At 39.5% G+C, this 18,242-nt stretch overlaps 1 protein-coding gene across 1 annotated transcript in view; it reads left to right on the forward strand.

Moving 5' to 3' along the window:
* Window positions 1-17,914, forward strand: part of SUCLG2 (succinate-CoA ligase GDP-forming subunit beta) — a 101,916-nt gene extending 84,002 nt beyond the window's left edge. Inside the window, exons 10-11 of the mRNA XM_042823310.1 lie at window positions 10,903-11,023; window positions 16,014-17,914. Coding sequence (XP_042679244.1) covers window positions 10,903-11,023; window positions 16,014-16,129 — 237 coding nt within the window. The 3' untranslated portion in view covers window positions 16,130-17,914. The remainder of the gene's footprint in view (window positions 1-10,902; window positions 11,024-16,013) is intronic.
* The last annotated feature ends 328 nt before the right edge of the window (window positions 17,915-18,242 follow it).

Here is an 18,242-nt window from a genome sequence, read left to right on the forward strand (position 1 = left end):
TTGATAGATGGCCTTACCAAATTGAACTACTTCTTGAATTCAGAGTTTTTTAGCTATGTGTTGGTGCCCCAAAGACCAAACGTAGCACACTACTTCAGACTGGTGTCCCATGGAAATGGGATTACTGGTGAAGTTTTGCTTCTGCAAAGGACTTGTTGCAAAGGTGTGCAATGGATGAGAGTTTTTGGGACACACCTACGTGTCACCTTCTTGCTTCTCAGAACTGTAATCTGTCTGCTTATGGATGGTACTGGTGAGAGTATTTCCATACACTGCTGTGATGCTGGCTGCAGGTATCCACATTTGTTCAGCATTATCCTTATGGAGGTGAACTGTAGCATTAAAATGCCAACTGCAATGAATTAAAAGACAATAGCTTGAAGTGCACACGGGTTGGCTTTCAGGGCCAGTACATTAGTTCCCTGTTGAACTACGGTCATTTTGCAGCTGCTGGATGAGGCTAATTGCTGTTACAGCACGGTGTCATTACTGCCTGTATTTCTCTTCTTGCTCTGGCTCTCGATGGCCTAGGACCACTGTGCCATACAGTGCATTGATGCAGAATAACATGAAAGTCTGTAATAAGAAGAGCTCTGAGTCTTAGGAGATGATTTTGCATTGCAGGTAATTCAGGTGAAAAGGTGAGATCTTGCTTCTCTCTCCTTTTGTTCATGCTTGGTTTGGATTCCAGCCATTTCAGGAACTTGTGCCCTAAGGTTCCAGTATGATCTAGGTTGGAAAATGGAGATGGAGAGCAACAGTCACAGCCTTATCTTTGTCACACCCAGAGTTCTTTGAGGGTTGAGGTTACCATAACTAAAAGGTGTCAGTGGAGTGGCATTGGGAATCTTATCGGAAAGCTTCTCTTAGACGTGAAATTCTGGGTAAGAAAGTGTCTTAGGCTGGCTGTTTCAGCTTAGCCAGTGGCAGGCATCAGCTGGCAGTAAAGAATGGAGGCAGGAGCAGCCTTTTTGGTGCTTGAAGAGAGAGGGTGGGAATGGGGGTGGTGTTGGGCCATTAAGGAACTAGAAAGTGAAGGCAAGGCTTCCCTGATTAATCAGGGCTGCTATGGCAGACTGCAGCTCAGCAGGAAACACCCACTTGGAAGCATTTGTATGTAATCTCTCTTTCAAATTCTCTTTAGCTACTACTGTGTTTAAGTACTTAAAAAGTAATTAACAAAATCTACACCCAGTACATGCATTAAACTGTTTCTGCCTGCATCAATTTCCTTACTTATAACCATTTACATTGTTATCTTTGAAATAGAGACTTTGAATTTGCATTTATTTGTACAGCTTTCCCGTCTGTGATAGGTTCTGGGCACTTGTCTGCAAACAAGGCATGCTAGGTGATGAAATAGACTCCAAGATAAGGACAGACTTTCCCGTTCCATGTGTCATCCAGCAAAGGAGTACAGAAAGTGGCCACAAGAAGTTCCTAAACTTACGATGTCACTTTTATGGTACCAGTTTGTAGATGAAGAAATTGTTTTGCATGTACTTGTTTAACTGATTTTGAAACTAAAACCTGTGAGGCAGTGCTGGACCTAACCGTTCACTTAGCATGTAATACTGCAGTTGAAATAGAACCAGGTTGGTTCATTTCCTGTTTATATTCCTATGCCAAGGAACCAGTATTAGGTTCACAGTATATCACGGTATGGATCACTGCAGAAGATTTGAGTTTGGAAGTCAGTTGCTCAAGCCAAATGAGGTCTTTGGGCTTTGAGGTAGATGGTCAGCTTTTGACTTTTTTTTTCTATTTAAAATCTATTGAAAATTTAAGATTTTCTGCTTCTCACTGAAGTTGACAGGCATCTGGATTTTTTTAGGTACTTACAGAACACTCAGCCTCGCGCTCCTAAGTATTTTTCCTTGCCCGTACTGCAAAATCTCTTGTCAAGGAGTGTAATATGGTTAAGTGAGAGAATTCTAGTTCTTTATGTTGCTCCATACAAGCCTGCACTGAAGTATAAGAAGCAGACTGTGATTTACATGCTTCTCCTGCTAATTTTAATGTCTATGACTCCCCATGGCTGCCTTGAGCATCTCAACCTTGATTACTCTAAAGTTAAGTTCCTTTATGCTGGCTTATCTGTGATTGTTTTATGCTCACTCCATCTGTTTCTTAATGTAGCCGTATAACTTCTTTCACAGTTCAGATTTGCTGATTATATCACTTTGGAATTGTGGTTAACAAAATTCAACTCTGCTTCTATTATAAGATGCTTTGATAAATTTGTGAAAAGTGTCTGGTTGTTCATTATCAAATAATTATTTCTCTGAAGCTGATTCCTTTTTTCGAGGCAGAAAATAGGTTAAAAAAACTTTACTGGAAATGAAGATGAGAGTTTAGATTATTTGAGTGAATAAGGTAACGTCGCTGATGTCTCAGGGCATTTTCCCTCCCTTAATTCTAAGGGAAAACAATAATGTTAAATTGCATTTTATGATTTCACACGTAGCGAGGCAATCGAAAAAGAATGGAGAGCCACTTCGTCAGCTTCTGAGTCACCCTGTTTCACAGTAATACAGTTCTTAGCTTAGCATCCTATTTGTCAGGGTGTTATTACTGGCCATTAATTTTTAAAACTGTCACTTTTTAGTTTAAATTACTTTAAATAAACCTTGCAAATGATAAGGATCAACATCCATCTTTCAGCAGTCCTGTTCTCAGCTAAATGTCTACAATATATAATGCTGGACAGGCCAGTTTTCCAAAGAAGTTTCTGGAACAAAAGTTCTCACCATTGTGTAGGTGGCAGCAAGCCTTTATGGTGGGGTATTAATTACCTATTCAATCATCTGCCAAATGGACACATTCTTCAACAGTTAAATGGTAACTGCTGAAATTAGGCAGTACTGTAAGCAGGGATACAGATAAAGGAACAAACATTCAAGCACTAACTGCTTTGTTATTTAATTTGAGCAGGGAATGCATAAGAATAATAATTAAATGAGAGATGTACCAGTTGTTTAATGGAGGAGCATATCTGCACTGGGTAACATTTGGATCTGCCTTGATATATCATCTTCTGTCTCCAAGAGCAGCAAAAGCCAGTTCCTAGAAAAGAGCATTAGCTGAGGACAAGCATGTGAGGATGCTTTTTGACACATGCCCCCTGCTTTCAAGTGATCTTTGATATCCTTGTATTCACCAACCTTTGCCTTTCCTCCATGAATTTATGGCTGTATATTCTGGACTCGTGTAAGCTTTTCACATCCACAGTATGCTGTGCCAGTCCTCACAGTAACAGTATTCTCTATATAAAAATGACCAAACAATTGATTATCCTTTTTTTTTTTTTTTTTTTTTTTTTTTTTTCTGGGGTTGCCCAAACAAAGAGCTGGGCAACAAACATCCCTGGAGGCAGGCACTGATTGCACCTTGCTCCTTCTCCTCTCGCTACTTGCGGTCTTCCCAAAATACTGTGTTTCAGCTTTCATTTTTCTAAGATGGAAAGCCCTGTTTTATTTGCTCGTTCCGTATCCAAAGCTTGTTCAGTATCTTTGTTACCCGTCTTTGTACCTTCCTTAGTTTTACTGTTTCCATGATTTCATTTATGTGTTAATAGTTAGCTGATTTTATGTGATAGTAATTCAGAACCTAATGAGCACAGCAGTTTGGGTTTTTGATGACTAGCATGTTACCATAAAAGAACTGTTTCTAATTATTTGCAGACTTCAGACGTGTATATGCAGCTCAGTACCCATGACAATGCATTTTTACACATTAATTAAGCTTCTGGAATTACAAAATCCCTTTATAAAAGTTCCCACTGTCTTAATAAGAAAAAAGTGTGACCTAGTTAAAAGCTTGTATAGCATTTATGTTTTTCTACGTAGGGAATACGTGCCAGAGATGGTTCCCAGGTGAAAAATAGGAAGATCTCAGGTTCTCTACAGCAAAGTATTCACTGTTCTTCACGTTTTCTCCCTTGAGGTGGTTACAATCAATATTTTGATACTCTAGATAAATACAGTACTCCCATTCTCTCTTTAAATATACCTTTGGGGATGAAAATGGTTTGGATGGGTGTTAGTTTCAGGAGATAAATCCCCTTGCCATAATGGTTGGAAAAGTAGCAGCTGGACCTGTCCCTTACTCAAGAGAAAGTGTAGAACTGAACGTTGGGAAAAGTGAAAGATAAGAGTAGTGTGATGGCTTAGGGTGTGTTAAGATATGAAGTCAAACAAAGTGAAATCTTCATGCAAAGGGAGTTCCCAACTTTCAGTAGGTAGAGAAGCCCTGAGACAGCTTTATAGGATAAGAATTATTTTTCTTCTTTTAAAACAGTTTTAAAATAGGTGAAAATAGTTTTTAAATGATGTTTTGAATTGTTGTGCTTTGCTAGGAAACTCGTCTGGTATTTCTCAAACATTACATCAAGATTTCAGGCCCCAGTTGTTCCCACCACTTCTGAACTTTGAAGTTAATCTCTCAGTTTGCAGTAAAGCACCACTGAGCTGAACTTCATGTCAGAATCACATCCGTGGCCAACAGGTTGAGAGAAGGCATGACTGAAGATCTTCACAAATGGATCATACGAATTTTTAACTGAAATAAAAGTCAAGACCTGAACTGATTATCAAAACAGCAGGTCTATGTAGTCAAGTCATTCTGTGACTATTCCTGATTGCAAAACTTTATTGTTTGGGTCCTTGGCTAAGTTTTTGTTAACGCACCCAAATGCACTGAGCAGCATCACTTAGTGTGAACAATTCATCTGGCTGCCCCCGCGCTGTGGTCGGGTATTGTGCTCGCTCCATTTTTATCTATCCATCTTCTCCCTCCTTCCAGGAACATTGCGTTTTTTGAGTTTGAATGATGTAAAATCATTTGGCCTTCGGCCTTTGAATGCATCGTAAAGCCCAGCGAGACGGTGCACAGATCCATCCTGGGGCACAGCGCGTTGCTGAGATAGCAGGCGCGCACGCACCCTGTCGGATGACATTGCTCAGATGAGGATCACTTTGCTGCATTATTTCTCAGAAAGCTGATTATTGTTTGTCAGAAATCCGATTTCAGCTTCAGACGCTGGGAATGTTATGGGTGGCACACAGTACAGTTTCTCTGAGAAATTAAAAAGTACGCAGGCAAAATTCGGCAAATATTGGATCAGTTTTAATAGACCTTTTGTAGTCTATAAACCACCTTGGGTAAGTGGGTTTGGAGAGTATTTATAACTAATTATGCTAATATGGTGCAGTCAAATAACACGAATTCCCTAAGTGTTTAATGACCAGCGCTTTCCAAATATGCCTGTGAGAGGGGTGGATGGCTGCGCCATTTCTTTTCCAAAATAAAATCCCTAACTCAGACCTACACATGCATCTACCCTTGGTTCTGGGGGTGCAAAGAGAAAATTTAAAAACATCGGCAATATTGCACCTTTGATGCAGAATTGTGTGCGTTTTTTTGTTCTTGCAGTATGCAGTCGTGGAGGTAGTCATCATTACCCCTGAATTTTATTTTGATCTGCATGGGCTCATCCAGGGGCTTGATCTCTCTGAAGCTCAGATGTTTAAACAATAGTCAGAACAAATTTAATTTATGCTTTTTTATTCCTTGTACCCATGATCATTATCCTCTCACACTGGCACTGGAAATGCAATTGTTTTAGCAACTGCCAGCTGCATTTCATCCCCCGAATGATAGTAAAAGCTGTTCTCTCAACTCTCAAATATGTTTTAGAATAGCACTGTGGCCTCAAGATTTTTCCTTCCCTCTTTCCTTATTCTTGTCCCTTATTACCATAAATAAAGATTACACTGGGACATTGCTGTGCTTCCTATCAGTGAAAACATGCCTACATGGTTGCAGGCACTCCTCTGCCCGCTCTGCCTGGATTCTGAAGTAGGATTAATTAGCTCATGTTAATGCAGTCGAGAACATGGTTTCAGGACAGGGACTGACTGATACATTGTCAGGCAGTAGCACAGGCACAGAAAACATGGAAAGGTTTACATCTTCCAAAACACACTTGAAGTGTGATCATGTGCCACTGCACAGCAGTGATGGCATTGTTATGATGAGTGTGTGACCACATGCCCAATGTGTGACCCACAGGTGGGAAGCCTTTCAGAGGCCTTCTCCAGTGACTTGCCTCACTGAAAAGTAATGCTGAAGGGAATATTCCAAAGGCTGCTGTGGTGGCTGCAGTGGTATTTGGGAGGTTGAAGGAGACTGTGCGCATAGAATGGGAATATTTCTGCTCCCAAAGGATGTACAGCAGCTGATGTAGCAAGAGCCACACGTTCACTCTCTGTGAGACGCACAATCCTCAGGAACCTCTTCAATAAAAGCCAAAATAACATAACAATAGTAAGGGAAATGCTGACTGTGCTTTTCCTACTTGTCAGCCAGTCCCCCGTCCCAGAAGAAAATCTGAATCTTTGGAGGATTCATCAGCATTCCTTTCATGCTGTGATATAACGGTGTGTTATAGTGAATCCTAAACCCTGACCCATTTTAGAACAGTCAAAAACATTCAAAATTGCATGGCACTGGTATTTCTTGACTGCAGGCATTCTTGCTTTACTTTTGGATGACTCATCTTCCTTAATTTTATTACCTTCAGACTTTGAAAATTCCACCCTAAAGATGCAAAATATCACTTTGCCTCTCATTTCATAAAGTAAAATAGAGTTCAGCTTTTAAGTAGAAAAAATAACCTCGCTCTTCCTTCCGAGGGGATTTTTGTATTCCCTTTCCACATTGAGTTGCACTGTCCTCCAGTGGATGTCTGAAGCAATTGTTTCTGTGTTTGTGACTCGTACTGCTGATACAGTAGGCTTACTCTTTAATTGCAGATGAACCATGAGCATTGCCTGATAAAAGAAGCTAGTAGATGACAGTAAGATTTCAGTACTGGATAAGAGTAAATAGCTGTAACTTGGAACCAAAGTAGAGTAATGTAGGGATGTTTAGAAATGTTTGGGTCAGTTGGAGCAGAGAAGTGGAGCAAAGATGCAAATGTATGGCATTCGTTTTGTTACATGATGCTGGGAGTTGCAGGCAATCTGATTTTCTCACTTTAAAACAAATATTTTAAAACTCTAAATACATTAATATAAAGACCAATGGAAAAATAGAAAGGATTAAATGTGCCTTATTAAATTGAAAATTAAGAACTACATCTCCCATTTTCTGCATGTATTTTTTTTTTCACCTCAGTTTTGCCTGACAGCATATTGCTGGCTTTAGCTTGTTTAATTTTGGGTGAATCTGTGGATGACTTTAGTAAAATAACATGTTTTTGAGGATGCAAATTTAGACCATCAGGACTGAGGGGTAAGATTTGTGTTATAACCTTGGGAAGCACTGTAAGTCTCCAGGCAAGAACAAGCTGGCCAACTGCAGCCCATGGATGGACTGTCCTCAGTGTGGGTGTGAACTGCAGTGTCCTGGCGAACAAATCTTGTGACAAATGCGGGGTTGTTTCAGAGAGTCTGTGTGTCTTTAGCTGATGGAAGAGCTAGGAGTGGTTAATAGATGAATTCAGTTAGCTACTAAAGCTGGGTATGTTTTGTGTGTTCTCTTTTTTTCTGGCAAAGCGTGAGTGAGCTCGTCGCTAGCAGAGCTTTTAATTTGCTGCAGGTGCGGTTTTATTGATAGCTGCTGAGTGGCTACTTTTAAAATAAATAACAATTTACACAAGGTCAGAGATTATACAATAATATTTATAGTTCATTGTGAGTACTCATGCATCTGTGTGTGCATATGAGGGAAAAAGATGGAGGAAAGCAAGACAGCCCTCACTGGTGGCCACCTGTGCTTGTTTCACGTGGTTGTGAAAACTCAGATTAGTGAGCAGTCATGGTGGGGTTTTTTTTCTGTGTGAAATTTGGGTTTTTGTTAGAGTTGAAGCATCTGCCATTGGTCTCTACATCTACTTTGTTGGTTTTTGTTGGCTTGGTTTTGTTTTTCCAATGTCAGGAGTTTAGAGCACGACTGCAGGCTCTGTCAAACCTTGTCAAGGCTTGCTTTAACAAAAAGTCGCTGTAAATTAAAATTGGTAGTAATTAAGCAATATAGATGCAGCTACACATAAATATTTCTCGTATAAAGAGAGGGAAGGCTCTGTGTCTGTACGTATGTACATACAGTATTTAGGAGCTGTGAATTTAATAGGGGGTGCAGCGTTTGCAATGCCTCATGCTGTACCTGGCATGAAGACAGCAGTAATGCAGCTCTTACTTAAGTTTCCACCCCTTCTGCTTGGAGCTGGCAGCCTGCAGGTTGTTTCCACCATTGGTGGTGACTTCTTAATGCTGTTGTGGGTTCTTCTGTTTCTCCAGAGGAGTCCGTAATTAATTCTGAGTACATTTGAGGGTGATTTCATATCAGTTGTTTCAGTGGATGGAAAAAGACCAACCTTTGGATATGCTGGTATCTTGAATTTCCTTGATAATGTCACTGAAATACAAACTAATTTAATAAGGGGTACTATTGGGTAGATGTGGTAATAATGCTACCAAGTCTTGTATTGGGCAATTTACCATCTTGCTATTAATCTGCCATTCCATGTGCATTAGATACTGAACACACATTAGATACTGAACATGCAGAGATTCACATTCTCTGTGCACCTGAAATACTGAAAACCTTTCCATCTGTATGCTGGGTCTGAATGTTAAAAGTTCTTTCAACTAGAAATTCAAGATCTCGTCAGTCTATGCAAGCATATACAAGCAATGTTCACAAGTTTCAGTGAAGTTAAAGTGAATCTCAGCATCATTGGGACTGATGTGTTGGCTTATTTGGAAGATTACGATAAAACCCAAGATTGAATTCTCCACCTGAATCAGTTTCTTATTGATTGAATCCTTTTAGACTCCTCTTTAATTTAACAGTGTATTTTTATTAAAGTCAAACACACAAACATCAATTATTTGAGCTGCATCTAATTTCCCTCAACTTTTTTTTCCTTTTGCTGCCAATGGATTAGAAGACCTGATTAGAATTCAGCTTGAAAGCTAAAAAGCAGATCCTTAAATGAGAATGTCTGCATTAGGAATTAAAATATCTGTACTGAGCATAATATCCTCCTCTTTATCTCTAATAAAGTAAATACCCTTGGTTAAGTTGATATGTCACATGCCCGATGCAATGGCCCTGATTTAGGAGCATGTGTTAGGAAGGGCAAAGCAGTGCCTGGGACTTGTCCTCCTAGTTTCAACATCAAAGCATTTTGCATAGGTAGCTCCCTACCTTAGGGGTTCATGGCATAAGACTTTGAAGGGCTCTATTTTCCCTTGATGTTTTTACACCCCAAGCCCATGAATCTTTGCATAGGTAGGTAGAATTGGAGGAAATCAGAGAAGGAGCCCTGTAAGGTTTCATCATTGGTAGCTTCTACAAAGGGAAGGACTTTCTGGGAACACAGAGGTTAAAAAAATAGTTGCAGTGACATCACCATAAAACCCTAGACTGGTGAACGTACGCATTTAACGTGTCATTAAGATGTTGGCCTGTGTTTAACAAGGGCAGTGTCATGAGAAGCCTTGGAACTGGGAGCAGCAGAAGGTGTTGAGAGAAGTCAGCGATGTGCTCCCACTGCCAGCTTCATTTTAGGGCTGTTGAGCTGGCGTTGGAGATCTGCATTGCACTGCACACACCAATAGTAAGTGATGGCTTTGCACTCTAGGTTTCTACTGAAGGATACAAGTGAGCTGATTACTTGTGGGAAGTGATGCATATGTTAAGATTTTTCCCCTTTTCCTTGCTGTATTGTGGATGGCAGTACTTCTGGCTGTGTGACTGCACATCTCCAGCGCTAGTTGTCACTTTTTATCTGCAGAGGAAAGCTGGACCTGGTGGTGCAGAACTGCACACATGTGTGACTGCAGGGAGTGTTCTCAGTGCCAGCATGAGGCCGTCTGCCTGCAGGGCAAGGGGAATCTGTTCACCTTGTGCTGTGAGTTTAGCATAACTATGGTCGACATCGTGCACAAGTGAGGTCCAGTGTTGTTTCATTCCTTCAGACCTAATCCCCTCTTTTTATTTCATCTTCCTGTGAGTCAGCGTGATCTGGCAAAGCTTATTTGTGTTGCTTGGAGAAGGTTACTGTGGAGCATCCTCAGCCCTCCAAGAGCTTTGGTGGGAAGCCTGCCATGGGAGCTTGGATTCAGTGTTGTGCTACCTTGACACAATTTTATGTGTATAGAAGAACAGTTATCTTTCTAAGGCATTGTGCTGTGCTGTTTTCTATAACATCAAGGTAGCCCTTTGTTGTCAATTTTTGTTACCTGTCCTTATTATTAGTTTTTACTATTGCTGTATTTGATTTCATGAAAATCAAATGCTCCTTTCAAGCTGGGGACCCAAAGCGTCTGGGTGGTGAAATGGGTGCAGGAATTTCAATTTCTATGAACTGATGAACAGTAGCTGAAGTTGTTATCAATTAATCTGTAGCAGTGAAAACTCTTCATTGCATGCATCTCCTTTTTAATTAGAAGGGATTTTTACTTATCTTTATCAAGTCAGGGCAAGTGTGTTATCATGTCCTCTGTACTGCTTATAATCAAGTATACATCTGTATTATTTTGTGAAGTGTGCATAAACAAATATCCAGTCTGTCTTGAGCCCCAAACTCTGAAGATTCTTCCAAATCCAAAGTGTAAATTATCTGTTTTTATTTTATGAGTAGAAATTCTCCTTTTCTGCTTAACAATGTCTTTTATGATGTAAACTGCAGTTCCACTTTAGACTAAGACATTTAATCATTGCAACAGTACTACAGAAACAATACAGTCAAAATCCACTTCTTCAACTACAGCCACGAAGCTTCCAGCCTTCTGTAAATGAAACTGTCTAACAGAGGAAGTTTTTACCCTGCTTTGGATCTGGCACACATGTTCATTGAAGATAACTGTTTCCCACTCTTCTTTCCCACAGGTTGAAGCAATACTTGTAAACATTTTCGGCGGTATCGTGAACTGCGCCATTATAGCCAATGGCATCACCAAAGCCTGCCGAGAGCTTGAGCTCAAAGTGCCTCTGGTGGTCAGGCTGGAAGGTGAGTGCTGGTGGTCCCAGACAGAATCCTCCCTCACACTCACAGTGTACTGTTTTCAGCTTTGTTGGTTTCTAAGCTCTAAACTAAGTCCAGCACGCTATGTTTAATTCTTTATCTATGGCATGACCTAAAGCCAATAAGCTCTCTTTCCTTGTGTATTTCTATATCCCTGGTGTACCAGGTGGTATGCAAAGAGATGAAATTTTGCAATGAAAGCATTATGGTTTTGCTTGTAACATTTGCAATGCAAATAGAAATGATTTTGATGCAAGTTGCTATTCACTGGAAGGTATTTCCTTTTCATGTGTTTTTTTGCTGAATGCATTTCTATTATTTCTAAACCCGCAGCAAAATAGTTTTCTTAATTTTTCTCCCATATAATTAAAAGAAAGAGGTTAGAAGTAGTATTTCTCAGAGAGCTTACTGCAGTGTGTTTTCAGCCAAGAAGTGAAGTGTCCATTAAAATCCATTAAAAAAATGAGTTTGCTAAAGGTATAGAATAATTTTTAGAGGAAATCCAGTAAAGAAATAATGAAGAGGTGAGGAAGAGCATTCCTTGGTGGTTACTGGCTCCTCTTCTTTCCTTTGCTTTAAAGGCAGTCTGTTTCTGCTATCTGAGAAATATCCTGAAGGAAGAAGAAAGATTTCTGCCACTAAATAGAAAAAGTATACTGTCTGAAATCAGCATAGCACTGCTATGCTTAAAACTTCTCTTTTTTACTTAAGTAGCCTTGGAAAAATAGAGTTTTTATGGTCTCTTTAAATATTCATGTTTAGGTGTATGTGAAAGGTGCTGCTCAATGGAGTTTGGAAGTAGGGAGGATCAGCTTCTACCTTGGGGCCTATGGCCTATAGCAGAGCCACGTGCTGCTTATGCACGGGGATCAAAGCTCAATCTTTAGCAAGTCCAGCACATCATTCAATGCAAATATCTTGCATCAGCTGTCTTCCTGTGATTGCACGCTCTTTGCTAGGTTTGATTATATTTTTCTTGGGCTTCTTGGTCATGCAGTGGATAACGTTGCCATGTTTTCTTAGGACATTGTGTCCCATTATAGTACATTCAGCTCCCACTTCTGCATGATGTTTACCTCAAAAGCATTTTAATTCTTTCTGTTATTCCTAGTGTTCTCTGTGAATTCGTTCTAGATGCTGACCTCTGATGTTTACAGCCTTCAGCAGTCACACCTAGGAGCTGTTAGCATGTAACTCCAGCTTTCTCTGCTCCTTCATCACCCAACCCAACTGTACATGTATTTGGTTCTTTTAATCTTTCCTCAGAAATCAATCCCTCTAGATCCTTAATCATCTTCCTTGTTCTTCTTTGAACTCGTACTGGGTTATCCAAATATATGACTTTGAATTAATAATGAGTACGGTAGAGGTAATAAGACTACCCAGGACTTTTTAAAACATCACTGACAACACTTTACACTTCAAAAGGTGAAAAAGGGACAAGCACTTTTTTTTGGATTTCCATTTTTCCGATAGAAGGTTCATGGTTATTTCCGTAAATCTAACAGATTTGTGACCTGCACTTTAAAGACTCTTTGCCCACATGCCCTGTATTACAAATGTCGTGATGACTAGAGTTTTAATCAGTCAAATCTGCCTTGATTTAGCAGGATTCTGTGGACAAATCTTTGTTCTCAGTTGAATTATAATTACAAGCTGTTTTACCAGTGGATAAAGAAAGGATTACTCTTCTCTTTGAAAATGGTAACTTTATAATTACATGTATTTACTTGCCTTATCAGTAAAGAACTCACCAGCTGAGACATGGGATTATTGTTGTTTGAAAGGCTCACAGGCAAACGGAGAAACTGCATATTCTGAATTTTATGTCTTACAGATGTCGAAAACTCACTTCTGCTGTTTTAATGCAGGGCTTTTTTTTCCCCTTTAAAACGTAATGTATTTCAATTAAGTTTTGTGAGAGCAAACCAGTAGTGCTGTATGGAAGCCAAAAATTGTTTCTCACTTATGTAGCTCAGTCTTTGATGAAAATAGCAAAAAATAAAAAAGGAACTGTGAATTAGATGTCTTCTTCCTGTGTTGGAAATTTTCTGTTCTCTCTCAAAGAATGAATTGTGTTTTTCTCATCCTAGGATGAGAAGAACTGGGAGGAATTAGAACTACTTAAATGTGGAAACACGGAATCAACCTGGCTTCTATTCAAATGCCTAAATCCCTGACTTCTTATATTTAGCCTTAAGATCCGTGATCTGTATTTTTCAGCATCTGATGATTTTTCTGTCTTTATTTTCCTATTTAGAAATCTTTTGCAAGTGGAATTTTGCTGTAGCTTGTCTGTCTCGCTCCCAATGGCTCGTCAGCACAAATGTGGTCTAGTATCATTAGCTGTGATTTTAGTATGCCACATTACCTACCAATAGTAAAGAATGGGGCATTTCAAGGTCACGTCTAGAACTTATTTTATATCCATCTCTTCTGGCATCCTGGCTTTAAAATCCTGTTGCAGTATGATTGGGTGTTTTATTTTTTGTTTTCATTCAACCCGTGCAGTCTCGTTCCTAACAGTGTGTGCAGGTATAATCCTACAATTGTGGAATCATGCCCAGATAGAATATTTGTTATGAGGAGCAATGAGTTGAATAGATTCACTTTGCTAGAGAGAGCAGAGATTTCAAGGTGATAGAAATGTAAATGTGACAGATTACATGTACACAAATATTGAGGTTGTTTCAGAGTTCAGGTTTCCAGTAGAATATAAAGTCTTGAAAGTGTATACTGATAAAATTAGAGCTTTCTTGTTTTTCTTTGGAGTGTCATTGGTAGTAACACGTGTCAGAAGGAGAAAACATCTTTTTTTTTTCCTCATCAGAGAGGCATCCTCCTAATAGCAATCAAGTCTAAAAAGCAGAACAAAGACAGAAGCAAAAAACAAATGACAACAAGAGAGGAAAAAACAGCAGCAAAGCCCTGCAGCCTTCAGTGCTGTGCATTTTCACTTCCTTAGTGATGGTGCAGGTAAAGAGCAGGTTGCTTCCAACAGTCTGCATAAGGGTTCTGTGTACAGTTCTCTGACACCATCCAGTGGCAGGAGGTTAATGTCAGAACAGTGGCATTATTTATTTATTTTAACATGTACTTTAATAAGATGATGTCTTGTGTACACTCTTAAATGTTTCCACTATTTCCTGAACATTTCATTTTAAAACTCTGCTTTCAACAGGACATCATTACAGTTTGCATGCCCCCTGTGTCTAAAACACTCATCATGATGAGATAAAAAGTGTCCGTTTAAAAAAATTCTGCAAATGAAATACTTGAAAAATGTTTGGTTGTATGGCCTGCCTGTAAAGCAGTATAATAAATAGTGTGTGTGACCTTAGTGTTCTGACAGCAGTGAGATTCTTTTAAGCTTTCATATTTTCAATCATCTGCATAAACTCCTCCCTGCCTTCACCATGTTTTGTGTTGATTCGGTGATGCATGTCAGACAGGCGTTGTGCAGAGCAGTCAGTGCAGAGCAGAGCAGACCCAAGGTATTGTTTGATTCATACCTGCTGATAAATTAATATTTGCCATTTGGTGACCAGCACATGTTAAATATGTAGCTGTCACAGTGTTTGTTTCTGTATGGGAAAATTTCCAGTAAAAATCTCTCCCGGTCTCCGTTTGCTCTCCTGATAATACTTGTAGAATCCTATTTGAGAGGCTGGTATCATCTCAGGTGTTCAGTGTTTATGACACTAAAGTAGATAAAACCTTTGGGACTCTATGGGAATTGCTGTACAAATATAAGGAACTTAATGGAGAAGAGGACCTATGCAGGGTCTTATGACTTTCCTATACAGTTCTTTGCTGGCAATTAGCAACTTCCACATTACAATGCATGGGATGATTGAAAAACCTCAAACAGCGTGATCTTGTTTGAGTCACTGTGCTCTTCTGTAGGAAAAGTTCTGGACCATTCTGGATGTTACTGTGCAACCACATCTCCCTCCTGTCAGAAACTGCAGATGTCTTTGACCTTCTTCCCCAAGTTGCCACTGTCTCACAGTGTGTCCTCTGCAAATCGATGACCTCTGTGGGCTGCACCATCCTCCACCTCCTGTGCCCATCACAACGTGCTGGGGCTGTGCTGTGGGGATGTCTTTGGTTTTCCAGGAGTGGGAACCATGACTTGGCACACTGCTTAGATAAGCTTTGAAATTTCTCTACTTATGCTGTATAAATTCAGACATTGTATAACGACTGACAGAAAACAAACAAACAAACAAATCGTCCCTTAAAATGAGCTTTCTGGAAGTTGTACAGTACAGAGAATGCTTCTTGCTTGGTTAATTATTAAGGGTGCAATTAATGTGTGGTTCCAAGTATAATTAAAATTCATTTTGATAGGTCTAGGAATTACAAAGTAATTGAATGGTTTGATGTGGCAAACGAACAAGGAACTTTATGCACAGGAGGGGGTAGAAATGATCCTAAAAAGGATCGAGTTGGGATGCGGTGTGTGTGTGACTGCTGACACAATCCAGAAGGGTGGATTCCACTTGCTCAGTGCAGTACCTGACTTGAAGTTCAAAACATCAGTGATCAAAAGTGTCTTTGCTGGGGAAAGCTCCAGAGGATTAAGATTTTCATCAGTACATAGTCCTTTATACTTCAGGGATAAGAGCGGATGGTGAATTTCTAAGCATCGTAAGGGCCTTGTACACGATCTGTTATGTACTGCTCTTGCCTGTGGGATCTTTCTACCCCTTCTGCTGGGTGTTGGACTGACCCTCTAATCTTTACCAAGTCCCTCTTGCAGGGAGGAGTGCTATCATGTTGAGCTGCCTTTCCAAATTGTCACTGAAGTTGAGTTCCTTCCTCTCAACTCAGTCTAAATCAGTCATTGAATCTGGCGTTAAGTGGAATATTGTGCACTTTGAAGCATCAGCACTTCTGATAGAGATTTAGTAGAAGAGGCTCGTTTATTCGTTAATATTAATTACTAATTATAGCCAATGTTCTTTATTAGGAACAAATGTTCACGAAGCCCAGCGCATCTTGAATGAAAGTGGACTCCCTATTACCTCTGCAAATGACCTTGAAGATGCAGCAAAGAAAGCAGTGGCGAGTGTGGCCAAAAAATAATTCCTTGAAGATACCTGCAGGAAGAGTGCATGTTTTACAGGACGTCATCCCTGTTGTCTCTTCAGAAGGACTGGTGGAATTTTCCTAGGCTGTCATCGGTGTATGGGGGACTTTCTTTGTGACACATGGCAAATGATAGCCTTGCAAATTGGGCCTCACAAATTCTTGCAGTTACTTTCTTGAAAAGTATATCTTCACCTAGCTTTGATAATTTTGGTATTAAGGGTTTTATTAATACTTAATTTCATAAATCTTTTTTTCTCCTTTTCTTCCAGAATTTGCCACTGATAAACACTGAGAAAACTATTTCACAATACTATCGATCATCTTTTTATATTGTAAGGAGTCAGCAAACTGATAATGGGTTTATATTTTTATGGATTTTTAAAAGAATGTAAAAAAAATTGTGCTCACAGTATCTATTTTTATTCAAATGAAAGTTTATTTTCTTTTCTCTCTGTTTTTTTTTTTTAGAAAGCACACGTTTTGCCTTAAGATGACTTTCATTTGTAGATTCACAGGTATACCTCACAGTAGAAGAGACTGAGTAGTTGGTAGGGGAAGGACTTTCCTTTCTTATACTGTACCTGTAAATAGGTGGAATGTGATTTATCTTCTAGGTTTTGGAAACGAGGTGCAGTGTTTCTAGGTGTGACCGTGGCACATAAGAGGGGTATGTGAGGAGAATGTGTGCATCAGGCAGAAAATGGCTGCTCGCTTTTCAGAATAACCACTTTCCTAAGTAACCACTGCTGTGAGGTCTTAGAGTGAGGTGAGATCCTGAAGCAGTTTTCTGTTAGGGTCATGGAATATTCTTAAATTGAAATATCTTCACCCCCCAAAAAAAACCATTTCTGATTCATCGAGAATAAAACACAGACAAACGTTTCCAGTTTTAAAGTATTTCACTTCTATGCTATCAGTCAAAATCTATATCAGAAATGAGTTTCAGTACCCAGATATGGACTGAAATTTATTTAGCTTCTATATGCTTCTGTAACAGTCCAAATTCAAGCTGTTAGTTACATGAATCATTCACTCAGGGAACAGAAGACAATACCAGTGGCTTGTGTAACTACAGAAATCAGTACAGATCTCACTCAGCACAGGGACTGCATGGAGTCATCAGTAAATTGAATGGTGAACAAATGAGTGAGTATTGCGATGGGGTCTTGAAGATTTTGTAAATGGGCAGAGAGGTGAGAATTTGTCTAATAAATTCTTAGTGATGATTTTTGAGCAGCTCTGATCAATACCACGTTCTGCCTAGAAAAAATGTAAATGGTTTTTTCTTGATGTTTCCCTTAAAACAATCACCTTCTAAATAAATTGCCTGCACTCATCTCTGCCCCTTCACACAAATAGTGGAGATAGGCTGCTGTCATCAGTTTCTGTAGGTTTTTTCTTCTCCATTCTTCTCTCTCCCTGTTGCTCAAGGCAAAAACTTACAGCCATTAGGACAGCAGTGAATATGCCACTGGGTCTGCACTTAGTGACTGAATGGCACAGAAGGTGTCATTAGCAGTTCTTGTGAAGGTGCATGGATGTGCACAGCTTTGAAGGAAGAAGTGTTTACCTCACCAGGATAAATACAAAAGCCACTCTTTTCTGTGTTTGAATACTGCAACTAGAGGCATTCTGTAGGAGAGCTGTTTATGCAATGTTGTCATACACTGCCTATCTACTTTGGGTCCCAAAACCACTCTTGTGTGTATATGATTATTCTGCAAAGATTAACATTATCTACACCAATTGTTTGGTCAAATAAATGTAAAAATGAACCCATTTAATGACTTTATTCTCTCTAGAAAATACGTTTGTTTGTTGTATTTTGTGTTCTTCCATTCAGCATTTTGTTAGAGATTGATGAAGTTAAACACATAGGAATTTATATTCACTAATGCAGTCTACCTTATACCATAAAAAATAATCTTTCCCCCATTTCTTATACATAATCTAGTAACAGTACATGTAAATTTCACTCCTTTTAAGCCATAAGCAGAATAGAACAGTATCATTTTTACTTTTCAGCTGTTACATTGAAAGTTTTCTTCGCTCTGGGCATGTGTTTCCAAATCAGCATGCTGTGCTTGTGCCATGGCACCGCTGGCTT

Source organism: Centrocercus urophasianus, unplaced genomic scaffold, assembly GCF_019232065.1.
Source record: "Centrocercus urophasianus isolate 14NV4802_14NV808 unplaced genomic scaffold, USGS_Curo_1.0 seq_22, whole genome shotgun sequence".
In the NCBI taxonomy this organism is placed as follows: Eukaryota; Metazoa; Chordata; class Aves; order Galliformes; family Phasianidae; genus Centrocercus; species Centrocercus urophasianus.